The sequence below is a fragment of the Indicator indicator genome, chromosome 14, assembly GCF_027791375.1.
Source record: "Indicator indicator isolate 239-I01 chromosome 14, UM_Iind_1.1, whole genome shotgun sequence".
In the NCBI taxonomy this organism is placed as follows: domain Eukaryota; kingdom Metazoa; phylum Chordata; class Aves; order Piciformes; family Indicatoridae; genus Indicator; species Indicator indicator.
This window is the reverse complement of record NC_072023.1, coordinates 13,874,405-13,894,139: the sequence shown is the minus strand read 5'-3', so window position 1 is coordinate 13,894,139 and position 19,735 is coordinate 13,874,405. Positions and strand designations below refer to the sequence as shown.

The window sequence follows — 19,735 nt, the reverse complement described above, 5'->3', positions numbered from 1 at the left end:
AATCCTTGTACCTATTGGATTAAAAACCTAGGATTTAATTTTAGGTGTTCTGGACAACAATTTTCTAAACGTAGCTCACTATTGGATGAAAATAACCTTTGAAAGTCTGTTGGTGAAGTTCTTCGAAGACCCGCTGGAGGGTCCTTCTGCTTCTCTCTCTAGTTTGGTGCAGAATGGTTGGGTTTTTGTGTTTGGTTTTGGTTTTGTTTTTTTTTTTTTCTGTTCTTTTTTTTTCCATTTTCTTTTTTTTTTTTTTTAATAAAAAGTGTAGAATTGGTTCTCTCCCTTCTTTCCTCTTTTTGTTTCTTCCTTAAAGTCTCCTTCGTTCAAGTTTCACACGAGCCTCCCATTGCATTGTTTGTCATGTTCTTCAGTACAAAAGCGGCCGCCTCACTCCCCTGGGATGGGTGCGTCCCTTGCTCCTTATTCCAGTGTTTAGATGTAAGGGTACTGGTTGACCTTGGTGGGGCTCAGTGGGTATCCAGTGTAGACTGTGGAGGCTGGAGAAGCACTGATATAGGTCTGATGGGCAAACTGAGCCTGGTACTGACTTGGGTGGATGGTGGGTGAGGGCAGAACCCGTGGGCCCATGCTGACAGGGACCTGGTGGACAATGCTGGCGGGGTAGGTGGTGTGCTGCACAGCATGCCGTGCAGACCCTTGGGAGGCCACCAGGTGTGCGACGGTGCCTGTGGAGCCCAGGGCAGCAGGGGCAGTGTATGTGTAGAGGTGGGGTTGGGTGGGCAGGTGAGCAGCAGCAGCCGCAGCCAAGTGAGGATGAACTGTACCATGGCTGGGACTATTGTGTGGGAAAGAGTACGGGGCCTGAGCTATCGTTGGAGTGATGTAGGCTTGCTGTCTCCGGTGACTCCCTGTGCGATCGGTCGTGATGTGCTGCTGGGCCTGGATAAAGACAGCAACAGTAAGAAGCGGTTATGAGACAAGAGACAGCTCTTTACCTCCTCAGCAGTGTCTGGGAGCCACCCTGCAACACCAAGACATCAGGAATGTCCCTTGTGCTCCTCCTGACACCCTCAGCATCACTGCAGTCTTCCTTGGAAATGAATCACAGCAAAGAGTCCCTCCCAAGCCTAGGAAGACCCTGTGGTTTCATACATTCACCAAAATACCCCAGAACGGACAACGGAGTCCCCCAGTCTAGGCCACCACCTGCTGGCACAGCCATCACAAAAACCCAGCCTTGGTTGCAGAGTCCCTAGGAACATCTTCCCCAAGCCCAGGCGCTGACACAACAGACAGCTTTTGTTAATGAACTCTCTGCTGGTGAAACATGGTGTGCTAACAACTCAGGGGAATGAAGTCGAATACGGCTGCCTGTAACAGGCAATTTATTTTTGCTCAGTTTGAGTCTTTGCAGTTATCATTTCCTTGGTTAGTAGTTACTTCATTTTTTTTGTGAAGATAAAACCCTTGGGCCAATCAGATCCTGCAGGTGCCTGGTACCCTTATGTAATTAGCTGTTAATTTCTTGAGCACAGGCAACTGCCTGCAGTGGGCTAGGAGCAATGTACTTTTCCAGGGATGCTCCAAGTTGTTGTTTGGCATTGCACAATGATGTCAAGGAGTCTTCCCACTCATTTGTAGTCAAGAGTATTAAATAACCAATAAAGTAGGAGTCAGAAGGCAAGAAGGGCAATGTTCCATGTTATTTCCTTCAATTCTTCCAAGCTCTCTCTCTTTGCAGGCTCTCCCTGCGCTGCCATTGTGGTATGAATGCAGCAACCAACAAATCCTCCCACACTCTTGGAAACAGATCTTTCCCATTTCCTCCATTTTCACTCACTTTTATTTCAAGCTTATTTAAATGTTTCAATTTCAACTACATTTTGAAGAGGAGGGGACATTCTTCTCAATCAAATGACCTTATTTTTTAAAAAACAGTTCTGCTTATATCCAGCTCTGGATTCAAACCAGCACTGTCCTCTGCTCTCTCCAGACTTGTTCCTCTTGAAACACTGGCAAATGTGCTGTAACTTCCCTACTCTCATTACCTCACCTTGAGGAACAGGAAGGCCCCAGGTGCAGTATGTGAGAAAGATTTTATTTAGTGAAGCTCCTGGGGAGCTCCATGGGTGTTTTGATCACAATGAAACATCTTGAGAACTGCATGCTGCCAAGTAACAGGATTTGCCCAGGACTGAGCCCAGGTTTATCACAGGATGGATCAAGCTCATTATCATGAGGTCATACATATGCATAGAGGCTCTGCTTTGCCTTGTCACATTTGATGGTGACTTCTCTCCTAATCCTGTAGCCAGGCTGATGTGCTCCCTTTACTTGGAAGATATTCTCCCCATGGTTACTAATAGCTAAGGAGAATTCAGTCCTTCCTACACAGTCTTGCTCCACTTCTTTGAGTTTCAGCCACTGCACTTTATCTCACATTATTCCCACTTAAATTTAGAGCATCTAACTTCAGAACTCATGGTGAGAGTACCACCACCCCACTCAAGGATGGGATCTGCACTACTTCTGGTGACTGAGCAGGAAGATCAAGGTCTGCAGTGATGCTGAAACAACTCAGTCAAACTGGACATGGGGCCCAACTATCACTAGACTGGAATAGGACTGCCCATGCTGGAGGAGCTGGATGATGCACTACCAAAATCTGTCTCAGTTGACTTACCTGACTTAGATTAAGAGGCTGCTGCTGCTGGAAATGTGCTCCTGGTCGCTGCTGCCTATAGGCAACGGCTCCAGACGAGCTCCCTGAAGAGTGACCGCTGGTGGAGGTCACGGTGCTGGAGGACTTGGACTTGTAGGAGGATGAGTGGTGACTGGTGGTGACTGTGCCAGGAAAGGAAACACATTTGTAGCTTACATCACATTCTGTAATTGCTCACCCTACCTCTTCCTCACTGAATCTCCTCCAGAGTGGACTTTGGGAGGAGACATACAAAAGAAGCAGGATATGAAAACAGTTTCCCTTAATTAACAGAATACTTCAGCAGTGCTTCATATACATGGCCAGCCTATCATGCTAGATGCAGGCAAGGAGACCTGACATCTGGACCCAAACTAGGCCCGGAGAAGGCTTTATAGACCCTTCAGAAACGTGAGAAATGGTTTTGCCAGCAGAACTGTACAATGCAGGTACAAACCCCAAGGAGAGGAAGGAAAGTACAGTGTGCATAGCACACATACACAAAAAAAAAACACCAAACGTGGCTTGGCTGACCTCCTGGTGAGCAGGAAGGGAAGGAGAAGGAGCTAGTACAGACCTCATCCTTTGAGCCTTTGGGTTCATCAGCAGCGTGCCAAAATAAAGGACTGCCAAGTAGCTCAAAGCCCATTGCTTTGGGCCAGACTTCCACCATAAGCCTCTTCTGAACACATTGTACTATCTAGCATTGTGGAGGCTTTGGGTGAGCAACCCTTATCAGTTCATAGTGAAGGGCCTGGGGAAACGTTCTTCCCAGAAATGCCAACAAGTTTGGATGACAATGCACATGTGTTTTCATTATCTTACCCATTTTATAGTAAACCTATGGGAAGCTAGGCAGCAAAAGTTCACACTTGCATTTGGGAGCCTTTCAGGTCAAATGTTGAGCTGAAGGCCGCATCCTGTTCTTGGGTTTGTACAGAAGTAACTGAGACTGACATTTGCCCTGTGACTCCTGAGTGTACCAGGGCACATAAACAATGCAATATGGCTCCCAAGAACAGCTGTGTCACTTGAGAGAAGGGCAGGAGCATGGTTTCTTTGGAAAACAAAACAAACAAACAAACAAAATGAAACCGAACAATGAGATTCTTCCAAGATAAATCATTTATTTCTTACTAATTTTCTTGACGGAAGAGGTGCAATTTACCTGGAGCCAGGCTATCGCACTCTACCAACACCTCACTGGCCTGGGTTTTCAGTGGTGGCACGATGATCGTTCGGGGGTTCCCACTGCAGTGAGTCTCTGGAACCCCTTTGGTGTCATAGGTGTTCCCGTTATTCTGCCCTGCACGGTGCTGCACAGCATAAGGGCTGTTGTTGCTGGAGGAATCGGAGTAGGGGGAGTCATGCACGGTGACACAGCTGATGACGTTCTTCCTTTGCTTGGACAAGGTGCTGAAACAAAAGCACACAAGCAGAAAGAGTGAATGGGCAATAGTCGACTCGCAAGCTGCCAGAAGACTCTGCCTGCAGCAGATTAGTTCCATAAAGGCAAAGCACACCCTTCGGTCCTCAGCCAGAAAGGGGCTGCTTAAGCCAAATCCCAGGCTTCAAAACTCAGTCGTTGCTATTCCAGGAAAGCCTTCATGGAGGTCAAGGAGTAAGCAAGACATTGTGGATAGATCTTACAGTCACACTGCTTATAATAGCGCTGAACCAGACTGCCAGATTTATTTTCAGGTTGCTTTTTATATATGAGTGCAGGAGAAGCCCAGCAGTTATACTATGCTTTGTTGCAAGTCTCACCACCCACACAAAAACGTGGCAGCTTCTCCCAGCCTTCCAGCAATGATTTAATAATAGATGTTACGACTTTCCATGCTTAAATCTCATGAATCTACCAATGCATGCCATTCTATTTACTAATATGGTACAGTGGGCATATATTCACAATAAATGCTTAAAACTGAAGAACAAATGGCAAAAATAAAAAAAGAGCAAAGTATGTAATGGTTTTCTTTTCTTTCTCTAAATAGGCACTGGTTCTCCAGGCTCTTGTATGGTTAATCAAGGTCCTGCTGCAGCTAATCTATCTATGACATCAAAAAAGTGATTAAAAAGGAACATCAACACTTCCAAGATTTTATGCTAGAAGTTCATTAGACTAGACCGTATGAGTACGATTGGGATTTGCCTGCTATTGTGTCTAATTATTCCTGATCGTTTCTCCTTCCTGTTATGAGCTTGTTTAGGGAGAAAAAGAGGGAGGGAGAAAGAGGAGGGAGGAAGGGGGATGGAGAAGATTTGCTTAAATGGCTCACATCCTTGACAGTGTACAGACCTTGACTACAGAAAATAGCTGCTATGTTTCACTGATTGCATTATGTTGTTATGGCAACTGAAGTTTTTAAAATGATGAAAAGAAATGGATAGCACATAAAAAGCTAAGTAATTAGGCTTAATGGTGGAAACAGCCCCAACAAGAACAAGAATGCCATGGAGAAAAAGGGATCTATCTCTTTAAAGCTTGAGTGTGCACTTTAAAAAGAGAAACATCCCTTTCCCATGGAGTCGCCTCTCCATTCTCTCACTCTGGTCAGTCCAGACCAGGGAACAGATGATTAATCTGGTTTTAGCTTGTGATGGAGCAGTTTGTTCCCTAGTCTTTGCATCACTTCTTACCCAGGGAAAGGTGGGGAGCAGATACCGAGAACAGTTTCTTTCCATGGACATTGCTTCCTTGTTTATTTTTACCACTGCTAAAGAAGCACTGGTGGGTTCCCTTCAGCTTCTCTGCCCCAAAGACTCTCCATCAACAGTCATAAACTGCAACACACCACGTCACTCCTAAGACTTATAACTGAAACCTATCATTTTCTCCATTAAAGAACGCCTTGGGGTGCTGCATTCACAAAGAAGCTATCATCACAGGATCCTAGTGTGCCCTGAAGAGGACATGAAACCATGCTCTATGTGCAGTGAAAGTAAGTCTTGAGAGGCCCCTGCTCTCCTAAAGCATTGACACTTGAAGCAGGGCAGGTGACAGAGGAGAGGAAGCTGTTACACAGCAAGCTGGAATCTGAAAGCAATGCTTACAGGAGCAGCAACCTTTCCAACAGAGAAGGTGTATGACAGCAAACTCTCATTCTGGCTATCCAGAAGGAGCTGGAGAGCGCTGGATTGGAAATGGAAAGAGTGACCGTGTTATCTTAGATGAACAACTACTGTATGTGAAGAAAGATGTAGCAGTTTGGATATGGTGCTATGAAAGAAGAATATTAAGCCAATAAAAATGATGAATATTGTATCAATATTCCTCTCTCCTTCAGCAGAAATGCCTGTAATCACACGTTTATGAGTATCCACACTGCTTGCCCTTTGCAGCTACCCTTGGCTGCCAGTTGGGAAGAGATATATATTCCCTACCTCTGACAGTTATTACATTTTATAAGAAAAATCAAGTCACTAAATAGTTTTCTGACAACTGATAAGGTCTAGCTATTCTTTTACAGTTCCTGCCTTACATAAGTGGCTGAGCTGCTGAACTGGAAATACTTGCTCTCAGCTGACACTTGACAAGGAAAGGCTGAGACATGGAACTGGAAGGGTAATTTTCTGTGCAATCTGTGCTATTTATTGTTTTAGAATAGGCATAATTTTCAACAGTTTGATTGAAGGCTGTCAAAGCAGGGACCCATGAAGAGCCTTCTCCTTCAAAGTGTTACAGCTCCTAGGTTACAAGAAAATCCAGCAGATCCATATGGTTAAATGACTAAGAGACCCAAACCCCAAACCAGTCCAGAGAAAGGAACCGCAGCAGGATATTAAACTAATTTCATGGATGGGAAACTGAAAAGGACCAGAGCTGTGGTCCTGCCAGGCCTTACACAACTTCTCAGTGCTACTAATGTGTCATCCACCAAAGTCAGCTGGACTATTCCAGTAACAGAGCTAAACCACATAGGTAAATATTTGTGGGATTAGGGCCCAAAGGATTAGCCTCTTGATCCAGCAGGTTACATCATTTCAAGTGCACAAGGAGACCCATGGAAAGCAGATGGATTTTTGTCTTTAGGAAGGAGAACAACTGCAGTTAATGTTAGAGCAGGCAGAATAGGTCAGTCAGACCTATTCACACACACCAAGGGCTTGGCACCTGCTGTACCATAGCCTGCCTCAGAGATTCAGGGCGGGAATTTCAAAAGCATCAAAGGCCCAGCTCATGCTGAAAATCAGTTGATTCACACACCTTAAGCTGAAATGAGAGCTTTTGAAAATTAAACCCACAAGAGCTATTGTTCCCCCTTCTCAAAGTCTTCTTGCTAGCCAGCAACTATCCTCCATCCAGTTTCCTTCGAGGACTCAGCTGCTCTCTCCACCTCCCAGCAATGCAAGGTCCAGGCTGATGTATCACCTTCCCTGCTCGCAAACTATTGGCACTGAGAGCCTTTACCTGTCGACACAGCACTTGCCTGTTCAGCAAGCTTACTGTAGTCCTGTAACTCAGCCACACCTTTTGGGGCGGCTTGTGCTTACACAGAAAAATACTACTAAAAGTCTTGCCCCCTTCTTATTACGCTCATTCCAAGACTGGTAACTGCTTTCCCTCCTGCAAGAAGCATACGTGATTTAGTAGTGTTGAGAGTTGGTGTGTGCTCCTGGTCAGCTCCTGTGCCTGCCTGCATTATGTAGCTAAGCGTATTTTAAGTCTCCAGAGGAGGGAGAGGGGAAGATTACCAAAGAGGCATCAAATCCATCTACACAGACTGAAAAGTAGTAAACCAGAAAGGCTTTTTAACCCTCACTGGCTGGAGCTCTGTCCTCCCTTTCAGAACAGCAGCTGGAAAAATATGCATTGCTTTGTAAGTTTATTATTAGTTTATGAGTGGTAGCCCATTCCCACCTGGTTCCAAAGAGATGGTTCTCAAACTTGGACACAAACAGTTCATGCCCAATATGCAGACAGAGAGTACAACTGTGCCTTTCAATGGCTGCAGAAGCAGGTCTTGGAGACAGCTCTGTAACAGATACCACCTTTGTGAGTACAGAGCAGAGACAGGTGTGGGTTTCTAGTCCTCACAAGGAAAGATCTCAAGGAAAAGTCTGACAGTGGGAAGAGAAGACAGTTTTTGCAGAGGTACTAGGTAAGAAACTAAGGTGGGCATCTGAGATAATGGAAAGGTGCCAAATACAGATGATGAGGACAAAAAGTGAAAAAAAATTCAGGAAAAGAAGATGATGAATTAGGTGGTAAAATAATGTTGAAACTACATAGGATAAGGACAGTGACAACAGCTTTCGTAACAACACAACTTGAGATGACTTCTACATGCTTAAGGCCTAGTCCAAAAGCTTGCTATGTGATAGCATTGCATGAATAGGACCTTTTTCCTTTGTGTATCTCAAGTTACACCAGAAGCACAGAAGAAGTGAATGGTGTCCAGTGGGGGAAGTTCTTCAACAGGCATTTCACTCAAAAAAAACTTTTCAGTGTGGCTGACACTAGCAACAGAGGCTTTCAGCCTTCTAGTTTTGGGGAAGAAGGCATCCCTTGCATAGGTGTGCCTTTGAGCTGGTGTGCATATTCACCATGCTATGTTAGCTTTACATCACAAAAATTCTGTCTCAGGTCTCTGAAACCTTAGTAACATGCGACCTTTTCAGATTGCTGCTTCAGAATAATCGACCTATTCTAGGCAAGTATAGAGCCAGATAACAAAATTCACACTACAATTGCAATTGCTCTCTTCGTGTTGAAATCTTATATCATGCATGTTTTTCTTGGCTGCTACACTCATTGTTTGGATGGGGAGTCATCTAGGCATGTCACAAGAGCCACCTCCACTGCTTTTCCTTCCAGCCGCTCCTCCTGCCACACTCTGTGATGCATCCCTTGGCTGGATGTGGAAATATCTCTTGCTGCACCACCACTGCAGCCTGGTGCATCCCTCCCTCAGGACCGTATGTGCTCTCCCTCCTTCCCAGCCACAATTCCAGGGCATATTTGGGGCCTCTCTACTCGGTGAATAAGTTGATGCTTTACTTTTCTCCAGTTCTAAGCTTTGGAAGTACTTAATCAAGGGAGGATTTACATTTAACCACTGCACCATGTGAAGTTGCACACTGGGTAATACTTAACCCCTGCTGTTTGCAACTCGCTGCATATGTGCCCCAGTTACTGCTACTGCACTTGCACTGTCAGTCTGTCTGACTTTCTCACAAGAGCAAGCAGAGAAACTTAAGTAAATTTGTAGGGAAAATATTAAGTCTTTGTTTTTACTCTCCTCAGTGCTTTATAGGTAGGAGATAGACTTAAATTCTTCCTTCCATAATAAATAACAGTTAAGGTATTATCTAACAGCACAGCAGGAAAAATCTCTTTGGCCTGTAAAGTCTTTGTAAGGGATGCTGAACAAAGACTCTAGAAATTTGCTGGTGATTTAGAAAGAGAGCGATACTATTGTTTCCTGTTCATATAATATTTCTTATATGCTCATTTTTTTTCCTGTTCTGCAGGACAAAATGTCACATGCAAAACTTTGTGGGCAACAGAAACCAGGTAAAAACAATTTCATTCAATAAAAATGTTCCCTTTTTATTCTGCTAATTTTTCTTTACAATACCTAATATTTGCCCATATTTTGGAAGAAAAAAACCCATTAAACTAGAAAAGAGGTCTTCCCCTTAATTAATTAATCCTCTAACAGTTTCTCCTCTTTAAATAAAAGTCAAAACTTTTTGCAGTTTTGAAGCTTCTACAGATTTCACTGCATTGGAGATATTACTAAGAAAATCTCAATACAGCTCCTAAAAAGCCTTGGTTTTCACAAATGGAGGTTTTTAATCAGGAATTTTCCCCTTGAAAATCTCTGACTGAGGTCCCTCCTCATGGTTCTGCCCCAGGTCCAGGGCTGGGGCCCAGTAGATGGCCCCCTTTGACAAGACTCCATCGAGCAGGTTCTCCTCAGCCCACTTCACATCACCTCCCCAGCACTTTTATCCAATAGCAGCCCAACATTTTCAGCTGACTATCGATTTTAAAAGGATTACACCAAGCTACACTTATTGACAGTGTAAAACACATGTGAAAAAAGAATGGGCCATGTGCTGGCCTGCTTGCCTGGTCAGCTGGTAGTTCATAAACGTCCTATTTGAACATCTGTGCTTTTCATTAGGAACAGGAAAATTCTGTCCATATTACAGCAAATTCTACAGATTTTTCTTTTGCCAATAAAAAAATTCCCATTGCCTGTATAAGAAAAGCTCTTTCTGCTGCTCTGGTACTACAGGAAGCTTTTCTGTTGGAGTAAATACAATCTGTAGGACTCCTTTACTGCATCAGCAGTATCATATTTTATCAGCATTACCAGTCCATCTTAAAACTGAGGCTTATGAACTCTTACATCATTGAAGGATCTACTACTTCTCACAACCACAAGTAGCTCTAATCTCTCTCACTGAGCAATCAATAAAATAAACAATTTTAGTCTCATGGGTCAAAGAGAAATTTCTAACCCCACAGGAAATAAGAGACTAAAGTGCTGTAACAAATTCAGGAGTCAATCCAACATCAGTGAAGTTAATGCAAAGACACCACTGCTACCAATAAGATGGGATCAGGCATTTAAGTGTGATATGATCTGTCAAGTACCACATGATTTCTATATTCTAATCTGAAAAAAGCAAATATTGTCAGGATGTGACCAACAGCACATTTCAAGTAATTTCTTATTCCCTCCCCCCCCATTGCCCAATAGGGCAATATTTGCATCAATATGGGTGAGACGATGCATTCTTTGCACTGTTTCATTTTTGACTCAGATCCTGAGCCTTTGGGCACTGATTACATTAAAGCACATAGTTCACTGTCACTCTCATTTTTCTTGGAGCCAAGAAAGTAGGCAAGTAAGAAAACTTTCCTAAATGTGATGCACTTTTAATGAGAAGCACCTCAAGTTTGGCAGAGGCAAAGTTCATTGGCATTAAATGCTGCTAACAGCTTCCTTAACTGGAAGCTACACTCTTACTCCAGCTGAGAATCTGATCTTAGGTATACTCAGGTCAAAAGGCACTGAGTGAGCTGATTTCACTTCTCCCGGAGACTTTAACCAAAAATTCTCATTCTGGACATGCTGTTTTCCATCTGTGTCTCTACTTCTAATTCTCCATTCAGTCTGGTTACATCTGCACAGGCAATTTAACTCACTCTGGAATTCCAAAAGGTGCCTGAGAACAGCCCATGTCCATGTGAAATGTCTTTACATGGCTCAAAAACTAAATCTAGCTCTTAAGCATTGGCCCTCCAGGAATGCTGGCACCCTGGCATTCTGTACAGATATGCCATATGGATACAAAAAGTAGCCAGGGATCTGATCCCAGGCAGGAACGTGTCCTGAATATGTTTTACTCATATCAAAGCCAGTTTGTTTATGTAAGTCTAGCTACTGGGACTACTTTCCTAATCCCTCAGCAGTCCTTGCCCAAATATTTAAATACCCCAAATTCCCAACTCAATTTCCAGACATTTTTTAGAACTTTGTTCTGTCTGTCTCCCTAGAGAGGTGTCGAGGAAAGAAACTGGTTATATGGCAGCAAAGCTGAAGCAGAGGAGGCAACTGTTAACTGAAGTGGCCACAGGATCCTAGCTTTTCCATCCACCCTCCTCAGGAGCCAGGATGATACCCAGACAGCAAGTGTAAGTATTTGCACATTATTTGCCAAAGCCTGGGATCAGCGGGTAAAGAAGCTTGCAAACAGCTCCCATAACCCTTGAGATACCTGCCCCTCGTCATGCTGCCTCACCTCACAACCTTAGTTTTCATCATCTCTTTTGTCTTGCCCTTCCTTTCCCTCAAAAGCCCTGGAAGTGGGGGTTCCTTACAGAACTCCTGACTTCCATGCTGACCTGCATTCAATGCTTTCTGGAAACAAGCCTTCTTCTCTCTATCAAACTAAGGAATATCGTAGCAATTTTATTTATTGATACATTGCAGTGAAATATTTTTACACTGTCTGTCATCAATTCCTTATGATAACCAGTGTACTCATGGCAAGCCTGAATTTAATAGGCACTGAGCTCTTGCTGCCTGGTGGAGTTTGCTGATAGGGAGAAAGGGAATGGAAAGCAGCAGTGGTTGTTTGGGGCAGGTTGAAATCACAGTCCTGGATGCCTGAATCATGTGGCTCCTCTTTACAGATTTTTAGCTCCTTGGGGCCAAATGCATCTCATTTGTTCTGCATGCATTTGCAATGTTCCACTTATCACCACAGCACAGAGATGCAGAGATACAGATAGGTATCTCCGGTGATTAAAGGGAAATCTACCATGGAGTATGTTCCATATAAATTAAAAAACTCTCTCTCAACAATACTGGAAAGATAAAGTTATAGAACTCCTAGCTCAGTTACAACATAAAGGGAGTGTAATTATTCAGCTGTTTTCAAGGCTACCTCTCCACAACTTGTAAAACAGAGTGATGGCTTGTGACTGACATCAGATGAGAAACCTAAGAGTGCTTGTATGTGATGAAAGTTGCTGAAAAGACAATCCTGGAAAATTAAGTCCTCTTTCATCCACAGTAGATGATCAGCAGTGGCAGCAGCACACTATTCACTCATGCGAGTTAATTTTCCAAGGAGAAAACTCAGTCACCACTGTCTTTAAAGCTTCGTTTATGCCTCTCTGCAGAGTTTCTGCCACTTTTTTACAACAGTTCAGGGATGCTTTGGCAACACAATCAGAACTGAGCAAAACTCTTGCAATGTATTTACCGTTATTGAGTGTTTATGACACAAGCAGTAACTGTTTTTCAGGACCTTATTATGGAAAATAGCACAAATGGAAGGTGTCATTTAATGATCTTCACAGGTGCCTGATCACTGAGAAAGAGAAAAGGCAATTTTAAGCTACCTTCCATTCATGTGCTCCTTTGTGTCTTTGTTTTAAGCAGCTATCTTACTTAAGAGGAGCTTGTCACCACAGGATCTCTAAAGTCTCAACAATCCTGTGAGACAGCAAAAACTATTATTTCCTCTTACAGATGACAGAGTACGGCACAGAGACTACGCTTCTCCAAGGTCACACAGCAAATGTACAGCACAGCAGGGAACATCACCTAAGTCTGTGGAGTCCTCGGCCATTATTTCAGTCTTCACATTATCCTTCCTCTCAAATGAGGCAGTGTGGGGGCCGAAACCCAGCTGTAGCTCCCGGGACCCTACAGCAACACCTGGGATGCTCCAACAGTTCTCTGCCTCTCACTCCTGCACAGAGAGAAGAGCAGAGAGCCGCTGCTCACCTGGTGGGTGCATGCTTCTGCTCCTCCTCTTCATCTGTGTCGCTGCTGATCGTGATGACACTCACTGCAGGGCTAGGGGTGTCGGGAATGATTATCGTTTGCCGCTGCCGCTCCCGCGTGGTGCTGGTCGCCACATCGCCCCAGCTGCATGTGACAGAGGTGCTGCAGGCAGGGCTGTTGTGCACCATGGCACAGCGGGGAGGGGTGTTCTCCTTCACTCGTTTGGACCGCTGAGGAGAGCTGATGGATTGAGAGGACGAAACTTCATAGGTCGATGCGTTTCTGGAAATGGAAAAGGTTGTTAGCTTGTTAAAACCTGGTTTGCTTAAGATAGCCATTGCCATGCCTTTTGATTCCTGGTCTCTGATTCAGTGGCACTGATTTATAGAGTGTAGGAAACCTGAAAAATTTGTATAGTCACCTCTTCAACGGCCAGAGTGCCTCACATGACTTACCCATATAATTGGCTGAAAAGTAGTTTCTTTTAGTAAAAACACTCAACTTTATTTTATCTAGAAATTTCCAGATGAGAAATGCTGCCTCCCAGGAGTTTGCCCTGGAAGGCAGAGGCTAGTCACACAGCCCAGACATGGAAAACATGGGCAGGCACAGTTTGGCGATACAGAAACGGGAAGAACTCAAATGATAATAATTTTCTCTCATGTCTTGCATGATGCATTGTGACCAGAATTTTTTTCCCAGTAAAAGCTAAGGCAAAGCTAGAATTTGTTGTTGAAACCAGCAACCATTTATCAAGGAAACTGCTTTTCTTAGTTGAAAATTTAATTTTTTGTTTAAGAATCTTTTCAATAAACATTTCCTGCCCAATACTTCATCCTCTAGGATAGTGGAGTCTCATGGATGACAGCATGCAGATGGGAAGACATTTCATGCCTGTGAGGGGCGGCAAATACAGCATGCATAAATCAGAAAGACAATAACAATATTTTTACTATGCAGTAGGAAAACATTCTCAAGTCCTATTTTTTTCTCCATTATTCCTACTTCAGCTTCCATTATTCCTACTTCCAGCTGTCTGACAGCTGGAAAGGGCCTACTTAGATCAGGGATCTGAACACAGAACCTGTCCACCAAACAGAAAAAGCACACTGAGTAAAGCCCATTTCATTAATTTCCCACATTTTCTGTCTTCCTTGTATTTCTTCTGCCTATTTGCAGATGCAGAAATGAAAAAACCCCAAAGTTCTGGTTTTGTTGTGCAGTGAGGCCTAGACTGCACCTTCAACTTGGCCTGAAAGCTAATAAAAGGAATAGGTGGCATCCATCAAAAGGAAATAATTCTGGCCCTGTGGCACTATACCAACTTACACATGGTCTTTTGCATAACAAATGGTTGCACTGTAGCATTTGCAGTGCTTTTTGAATACCAATGAGCACCGTGGAGCACCCTCTTGTCCAGAGGAGGAGGTTCCTCATTTGGCTACAAAAGTGTCAGGATTAATGAAGCCACAGAAATCCCAGTTGCTCTGAAAGTGTCCAGTTCCTCCAGCACACTGCCACCCTGCCCCTGGAGTGGGAAGGGAAAAGGGAGGCCCTGAACAGGCAGACTGGTTGCAACAGGCAGTCTCTTTTGCTGCCTTACTGAGGACATAGCTGTTTCTCCTCTATGAATGGACTAAGGCAGCTGGAGTCCACCCAAAGTAAATGCAACATCAGAGAGCAGAAAAATGGGAAGGATTAAATAGTGGCCTCTTAACCAGAGTCAAATTGGTTGTGAACTCAGAGCTCCTCTGGCCCTAGTCCAGTCACCCAGGAAAACCACAAGCTCCTCTGTTTCTGCCACTGCACAAGCAGTGACCCATTTTGGTTCTCTCCCCTGCACTGTTTTGTTTTGTTATTAAAGAAATGTGCTAGTTACACAGCCCAGAGGACTTTCTCCAGAACAGCTGCACATAGATCTTAAACAGCCTTGTCCTCTTAAGCAAGATTACAAGGCTGTGACAGGCACTGCGATCACCCTACCGTTTGTGTTGTGCCACGTAACACAGTATGAACCAAACTCCAATCTCCTCCTTGCAGAGACAAATGGTCCTACTGAATTGATAGATTTAGGTGTCTAAGCACTACCCCTCTATGACATGTCCTTAGAAAATGCTCCTTGCTGTACTCTGCCATGATTGTAACAGGATGAGCGTGAGTCACAGCAATGTGCCCTTGTGGCCAAGAAGACCAATGCCATGCTGGGGTGTATTAGAAGGGATGTGGTTAGTAGGTCGAGGTTCTCTTCCCCCTTTACTCTGTCCTGGTGAGGCTGCATCTGGAATATTGTTTCCAGTTCTGGGCCCCTCAGTTCAAGAAGGGCCTCAGGGAACTGCTTGAAAGAGTCCAGCACAGAGCCACAAAGATGATGAAGGGCGTGGAACATCTCCCTTACGAGGAAAGGCTGAGGGAGCTGGGGCTCTTTAGCTTCACGGAGACTAAGGGGTGACCTCAATGTTTATAAGTATGTCAAGGGCAAGTGTCGGGAGGACAGAGCCAGGCTCTTCTCAGTGATGTCCAGTGACAGGACAAAGGGCAGTGAGTCCAAGCTGGAGCACAGGAGGTTTCATGTGAATATAAAAAAAAGCTTTGTTTCACTGTGAGGGTGACAGAGCACTGGAACAGGCTGTCCAGAGAAGTTGTGGGGTCTCCTTCACTGGAGACATGCAAAACCTGCCTGGTTGTGCCTCTGTGACCTACTCTACATGATCCCGCTCTGGCACACAGGTTGGACTCCATGATCTTTCAAGGTCCATTCCAACCCCTAATAGTCTGTGATTCTTTGATAAAAAGGCCAGTGAGGGTATCTGCTGTTGATTCATAATGCTGAAGACACAGGCCAACCACCTAAGTTAGGAGCTAGAGAGCTCCTAGGTGGCCTAATGCCACACCAGTCCTTGAGTCTGAATGGCACTAGAGCCTAGAAGATAGGTCATCATCCCACTGCTTTTGAATGGACAGATCTTGTGTGCATGCATCAGGCACATGTTCCTGAACATGCAGCCCCCTAGAGGTGCACAACTGCACCTCAGGAGTGCTCTGAGATGACATGGGAAGACAAGGTGTGGCAACTGGCCACTGCACCATGTTGACCTGAGAATATAGTTACAGTGACTGCAAGGCCTCAAGTAATCACAGCAGCATAATGAGTTGTATGAACAGGGCCTGAACCTCCCATCCTTCAGCCCCTACCTCCCACACAAAACGATGCTCACTGGGTATGAAATGCACCTGCTCGCCTCTTACCATCAGCTCTCCTGACCTGTGTGTGGAAGAGGAAAAGCAGCAAAGAGTCCAGTCACAAAAAGCAGGATCTAATCACTTTGGGCCACGGACCAAACTTCATTTTGCCTGACAAACATCAGCGAGTACCCCCCAGGTCAGTGTGCCTGCACTGCAGGGCTGCGCTCCTAACAACCCAGACACAGACATCCGCCTCAGCAATGCCCAAGGCCGGTGCCAGGAGCCATGGGCACTCACCGAGCTGCCGACTGGTGCTGCTTACTCTTCCTGGTGGAGGCGGCGGTGGCGGGCGGCTGGCGCATGACGTGAGCGACACCCACATTGACGGGCTGGGCCGCAGGGAGCGTCACGTGGCTGGCCAGCAGCGCCGGCTGCTGCATGATGGGGTTGTAATGGCTGCCATGAGCGTGGGTGTTCCTGCAAAGGGGGAGACAGGCACACCTTTAAAATGCAACCCACGGCTCTTCAGCAGGCTGTTTCACAGGCTCCCACCACCTCTACTGAGGCATCCTTCTCCAGGGCCAATTGGGCTCCCAGTCCTCCCAGGAAAGAGCATTTCTCCCAGGGAGCTGACTGAAATGAGCAGCATTGACAAGGGTCTCCACCTTGAGCATGGGAAACAGAGAAGCTGCCTGTAGCTCTCAGAGAGTGAGTTTGCAGATTGCAACCTCTGCCCTTCTCCCTCTGTCTCTGCAGCTTTGTGAGAGCCTATCCCTCCCACCCTGGATCTTCTCATGATTCCTCCAGCACTGACAGGTACACTTCAGGAAGCCACCAAGCACCTCCAGTTTACCTCCAGTCTGCCAGCGGCTGGGTGCCTGCCATGGACTCTGGGATGACGGTCGCATGCTGTACAGAAGTGTGGGTGGCCACCCCAGTCAGCTGCTGCCAGGCAGGAGGGAGCAGGATCTGCTGAGTACCACTGGGCCATGCTTGCTGTCAGACAGAGGGAAAACAGTTTCTTAAGAGCTATCATAAACTGAGTGTGAGTGGTGCTGCATACTCAGCTCTGGTTCCTAATTAATGATCAGGGTCATGCTAGCTAGTTCTTACCACTTTTTAGTCATAGGTTACAAATTCTGTTAGGAAACCAGACTGAAAGCAGTAAAAGTTATCAATATAGAGAGCACAAAGGAGGGGGGGGAAAATCCCTGCTGTCCAAAGCAGCAGCTGTGTTTTAAATTAAGTGAAATGGGAGGAACCAAAACCAGTCAGCAGTTCAACCCAAACATCAAGCTCTTTAGCACCTTTTAATTCTGAATTCTCTAGCTCACCTAGGCACTATGGTTCCATTGTTATTTTTACACCCTCCTACAGACAATTTTCCTTCCCATCCCAACAAGACCTAAAGGACTTCAGGAACTTAAAGAACTAAAAAGGAGAAGAATTTTTTCAAGAATCAGAAAAGAGAACAGGGGACTGCAAGGCTTTTGTGAGGAAGCAGAGCAGAGCCATGTATGGCTACACATCGAGGACCTGTCCTCTCCATGTACTCTATTGCTTTTTCTGAGCAGGTGCCCTCTTACAGGGCTGGAAATCTCTGCCCTGTGAGTTGAGCCATCACTCTGCTATGCAAGCATCCTTCCAGCTGCACTGCCCCAGGCATGACTCAGGTCATCCTGCTCCAGTGACTCCACACACACTAGTCAGATGATTGGTTTTTTGACTTGGGATACTTTCTTTGTTATGTGCTGCCTGAAGGCAGCTCTGGCAGCTTCTCACTGCCTGGGCTGGGGAATGCAGGCACCAGCTCTGGCCTTCCTTAATCCCAGCTGCCACTCCTATATTAGATCTGTGTTGTGTTATCTCATAGCTATAAGGACACTAAATTGTAGAAGGGAGGCTTCATCCAGAAATGCATTTGTCTCCATCTCCAGTGTTACAAGAATCCTGTTAAGTGTTCCCATCATTCCCTCCTACCCCTCAGCCCAAAAAACCAGCACCCCACAAAAAAACCACCTTTCCCCAGTTCTGCTCCAAAGTTTGACAGTCTTGTCATTTTCCATGTTGCTGAGTTAGATGAAAAGGCTGCTATGGTGAGGCTTCTCAGCAACACCTGCAAAGGATGGACAGTCACAGGGATCCTAAGAGCTCCTCATCTGAGGAGCCACAACCATGGACTGGAGAAGCTCAGAGCAGGTAGGAGGAGGAGGCAAAGACACAAAAAGATCAGGGAGGATAAAGGCTTACCTTTTATGTATTTTTTTAAATTTTATTTTATTTTTTATCTTTTTCCTAGCTTTGATGTAAAAGAGACTAAACTACTGTTGCAGTCAGTCACAGGAGACTACCTGGATTTACTTGCGGAGAAAACTGCTTCCCCCCTTTTCAGAAATAAAGCTGAACAAATTTAAGCTCCTTTCCTGGCTGCAGCGCATAAATTTAGATGCAGTGTCAGGGTCCAGGCACAAATTCCTCACTTATTAGGTAAGGACCACTGAATCATTTAATCTGCAGATAAGACTTGTCTAGGCTGATCCACTCGCACAGGGCGCTGTGCCTGCACACGGCAGCCTTGTGCTGGCAGCCGCAGCCTGCTCTCAATTATTGTGCGGCCAGAGCAGAGCACCGTGCTGGCCCTTGCCCTTGGGAGGTGGTGGGCCTCCTGGTGCAACAGAGCTCCTGCTTGGTAAGTAGGGCAAGAACAACTAATGGAATAAACGTGTTTGTTCTAAAAGCCAGTGGCAGGATATCTGTGGGAAGAAATGTTGTTGGGAAGGAGTTAAAAGGAGAACAAAATTAAGATTTCAGGGTGTTATTCAAGGACAGGGGACAGTTCTGGATCACATCATGGAAGCCCACCAGAAAACTGTACAGGTTTGTCTCTTTCGAGATCTGAAGCTGCTGAAAGCTATTAGTCTCCTTTCACTCATCTCTGTGCAGTGTGTACCACACTTGCTTGAGAGGATGAAAATACATCTGGAGAAGTTACAAATAAGTTACTTTTGCCACTGGTTCTGCATCTTGCAGGCTGCTTGCTCTGCCTAGCTTTAAGCTACAGGCTGCAGACACAGCTGCCCACAATGATGCTCAAAATCCATCAGCTGCCTCTGCCCTGGGTCCCTCTAACTCCTGGAGCTCCTTCCCCTGTCCCTCCTCGGGGACTGCTGGTTTTATACAATACACAGGAAGAGCTGGATTCTGGTTGTGCTGAGATCCAGTAAGCCACAGCCATCCTGATGAAGGCAAGCACAGCAACCTGCAATGTGTACTGGGCAGGGAAGAAGGGTTGATGGCACTGCACAGTGTTGGGAGCACAAGGAATGGCATCATGCCTCATGAGGGGGACAAATAAGGCAAAGCGGAAAGACGGAAGTGGGCTCTAGAGGCACTATCTCTCTGCTGGAGACAGTCCCTCTAGTAGTTGGGGCAAGTGTGTACTCTGGTCTGAAGAGAATTAGATAAGCAGCTGTGCATGAGAGGAACAGCTCTCTGCTGAGAGAGAGACACACAGTTGCTCAGAGATCAGATGCGACTACAATGCATTACAAAGAAGCTGTGCTTTTCCATTCAGGAAACTGGAATTGGGTACAGATTTGTTTGTCAGGCCAGCTGCTCAGTCCAGCCC

General features: G+C 45.4%; 1 protein-coding gene across 1 annotated transcript in view; it reads right to left on the bottom strand.

The window, feature by feature from the left end:
* Positions 1-297: 297 nt before the first annotated feature.
* The window catches only part of HIPK2 (homeodomain interacting protein kinase 2), a 127,271-nt gene continuing 107,833 nt past the window's right edge, over positions 298-19,735 (bottom strand). The window contains exons 10-15 of the mRNA XM_054386960.1: positions 16,961-17,103; positions 16,405-16,584; positions 12,925-13,206; positions 3,834-4,081; positions 2,648-2,808; positions 298-903 (exon numbers count right to left, since the gene is read on the bottom strand). Of these exons, the coding sequence (XP_054242935.1) occupies positions 436-903; positions 2,648-2,808; positions 3,834-4,081; positions 12,925-13,206; positions 16,405-16,584; positions 16,961-17,103 (1,482 nt within the window). The 3' untranslated portion in view covers positions 298-435. The remainder of the gene's footprint in view (positions 904-2,647; positions 2,809-3,833; positions 4,082-12,924; positions 13,207-16,404; positions 16,585-16,960; positions 17,104-19,735) is intronic.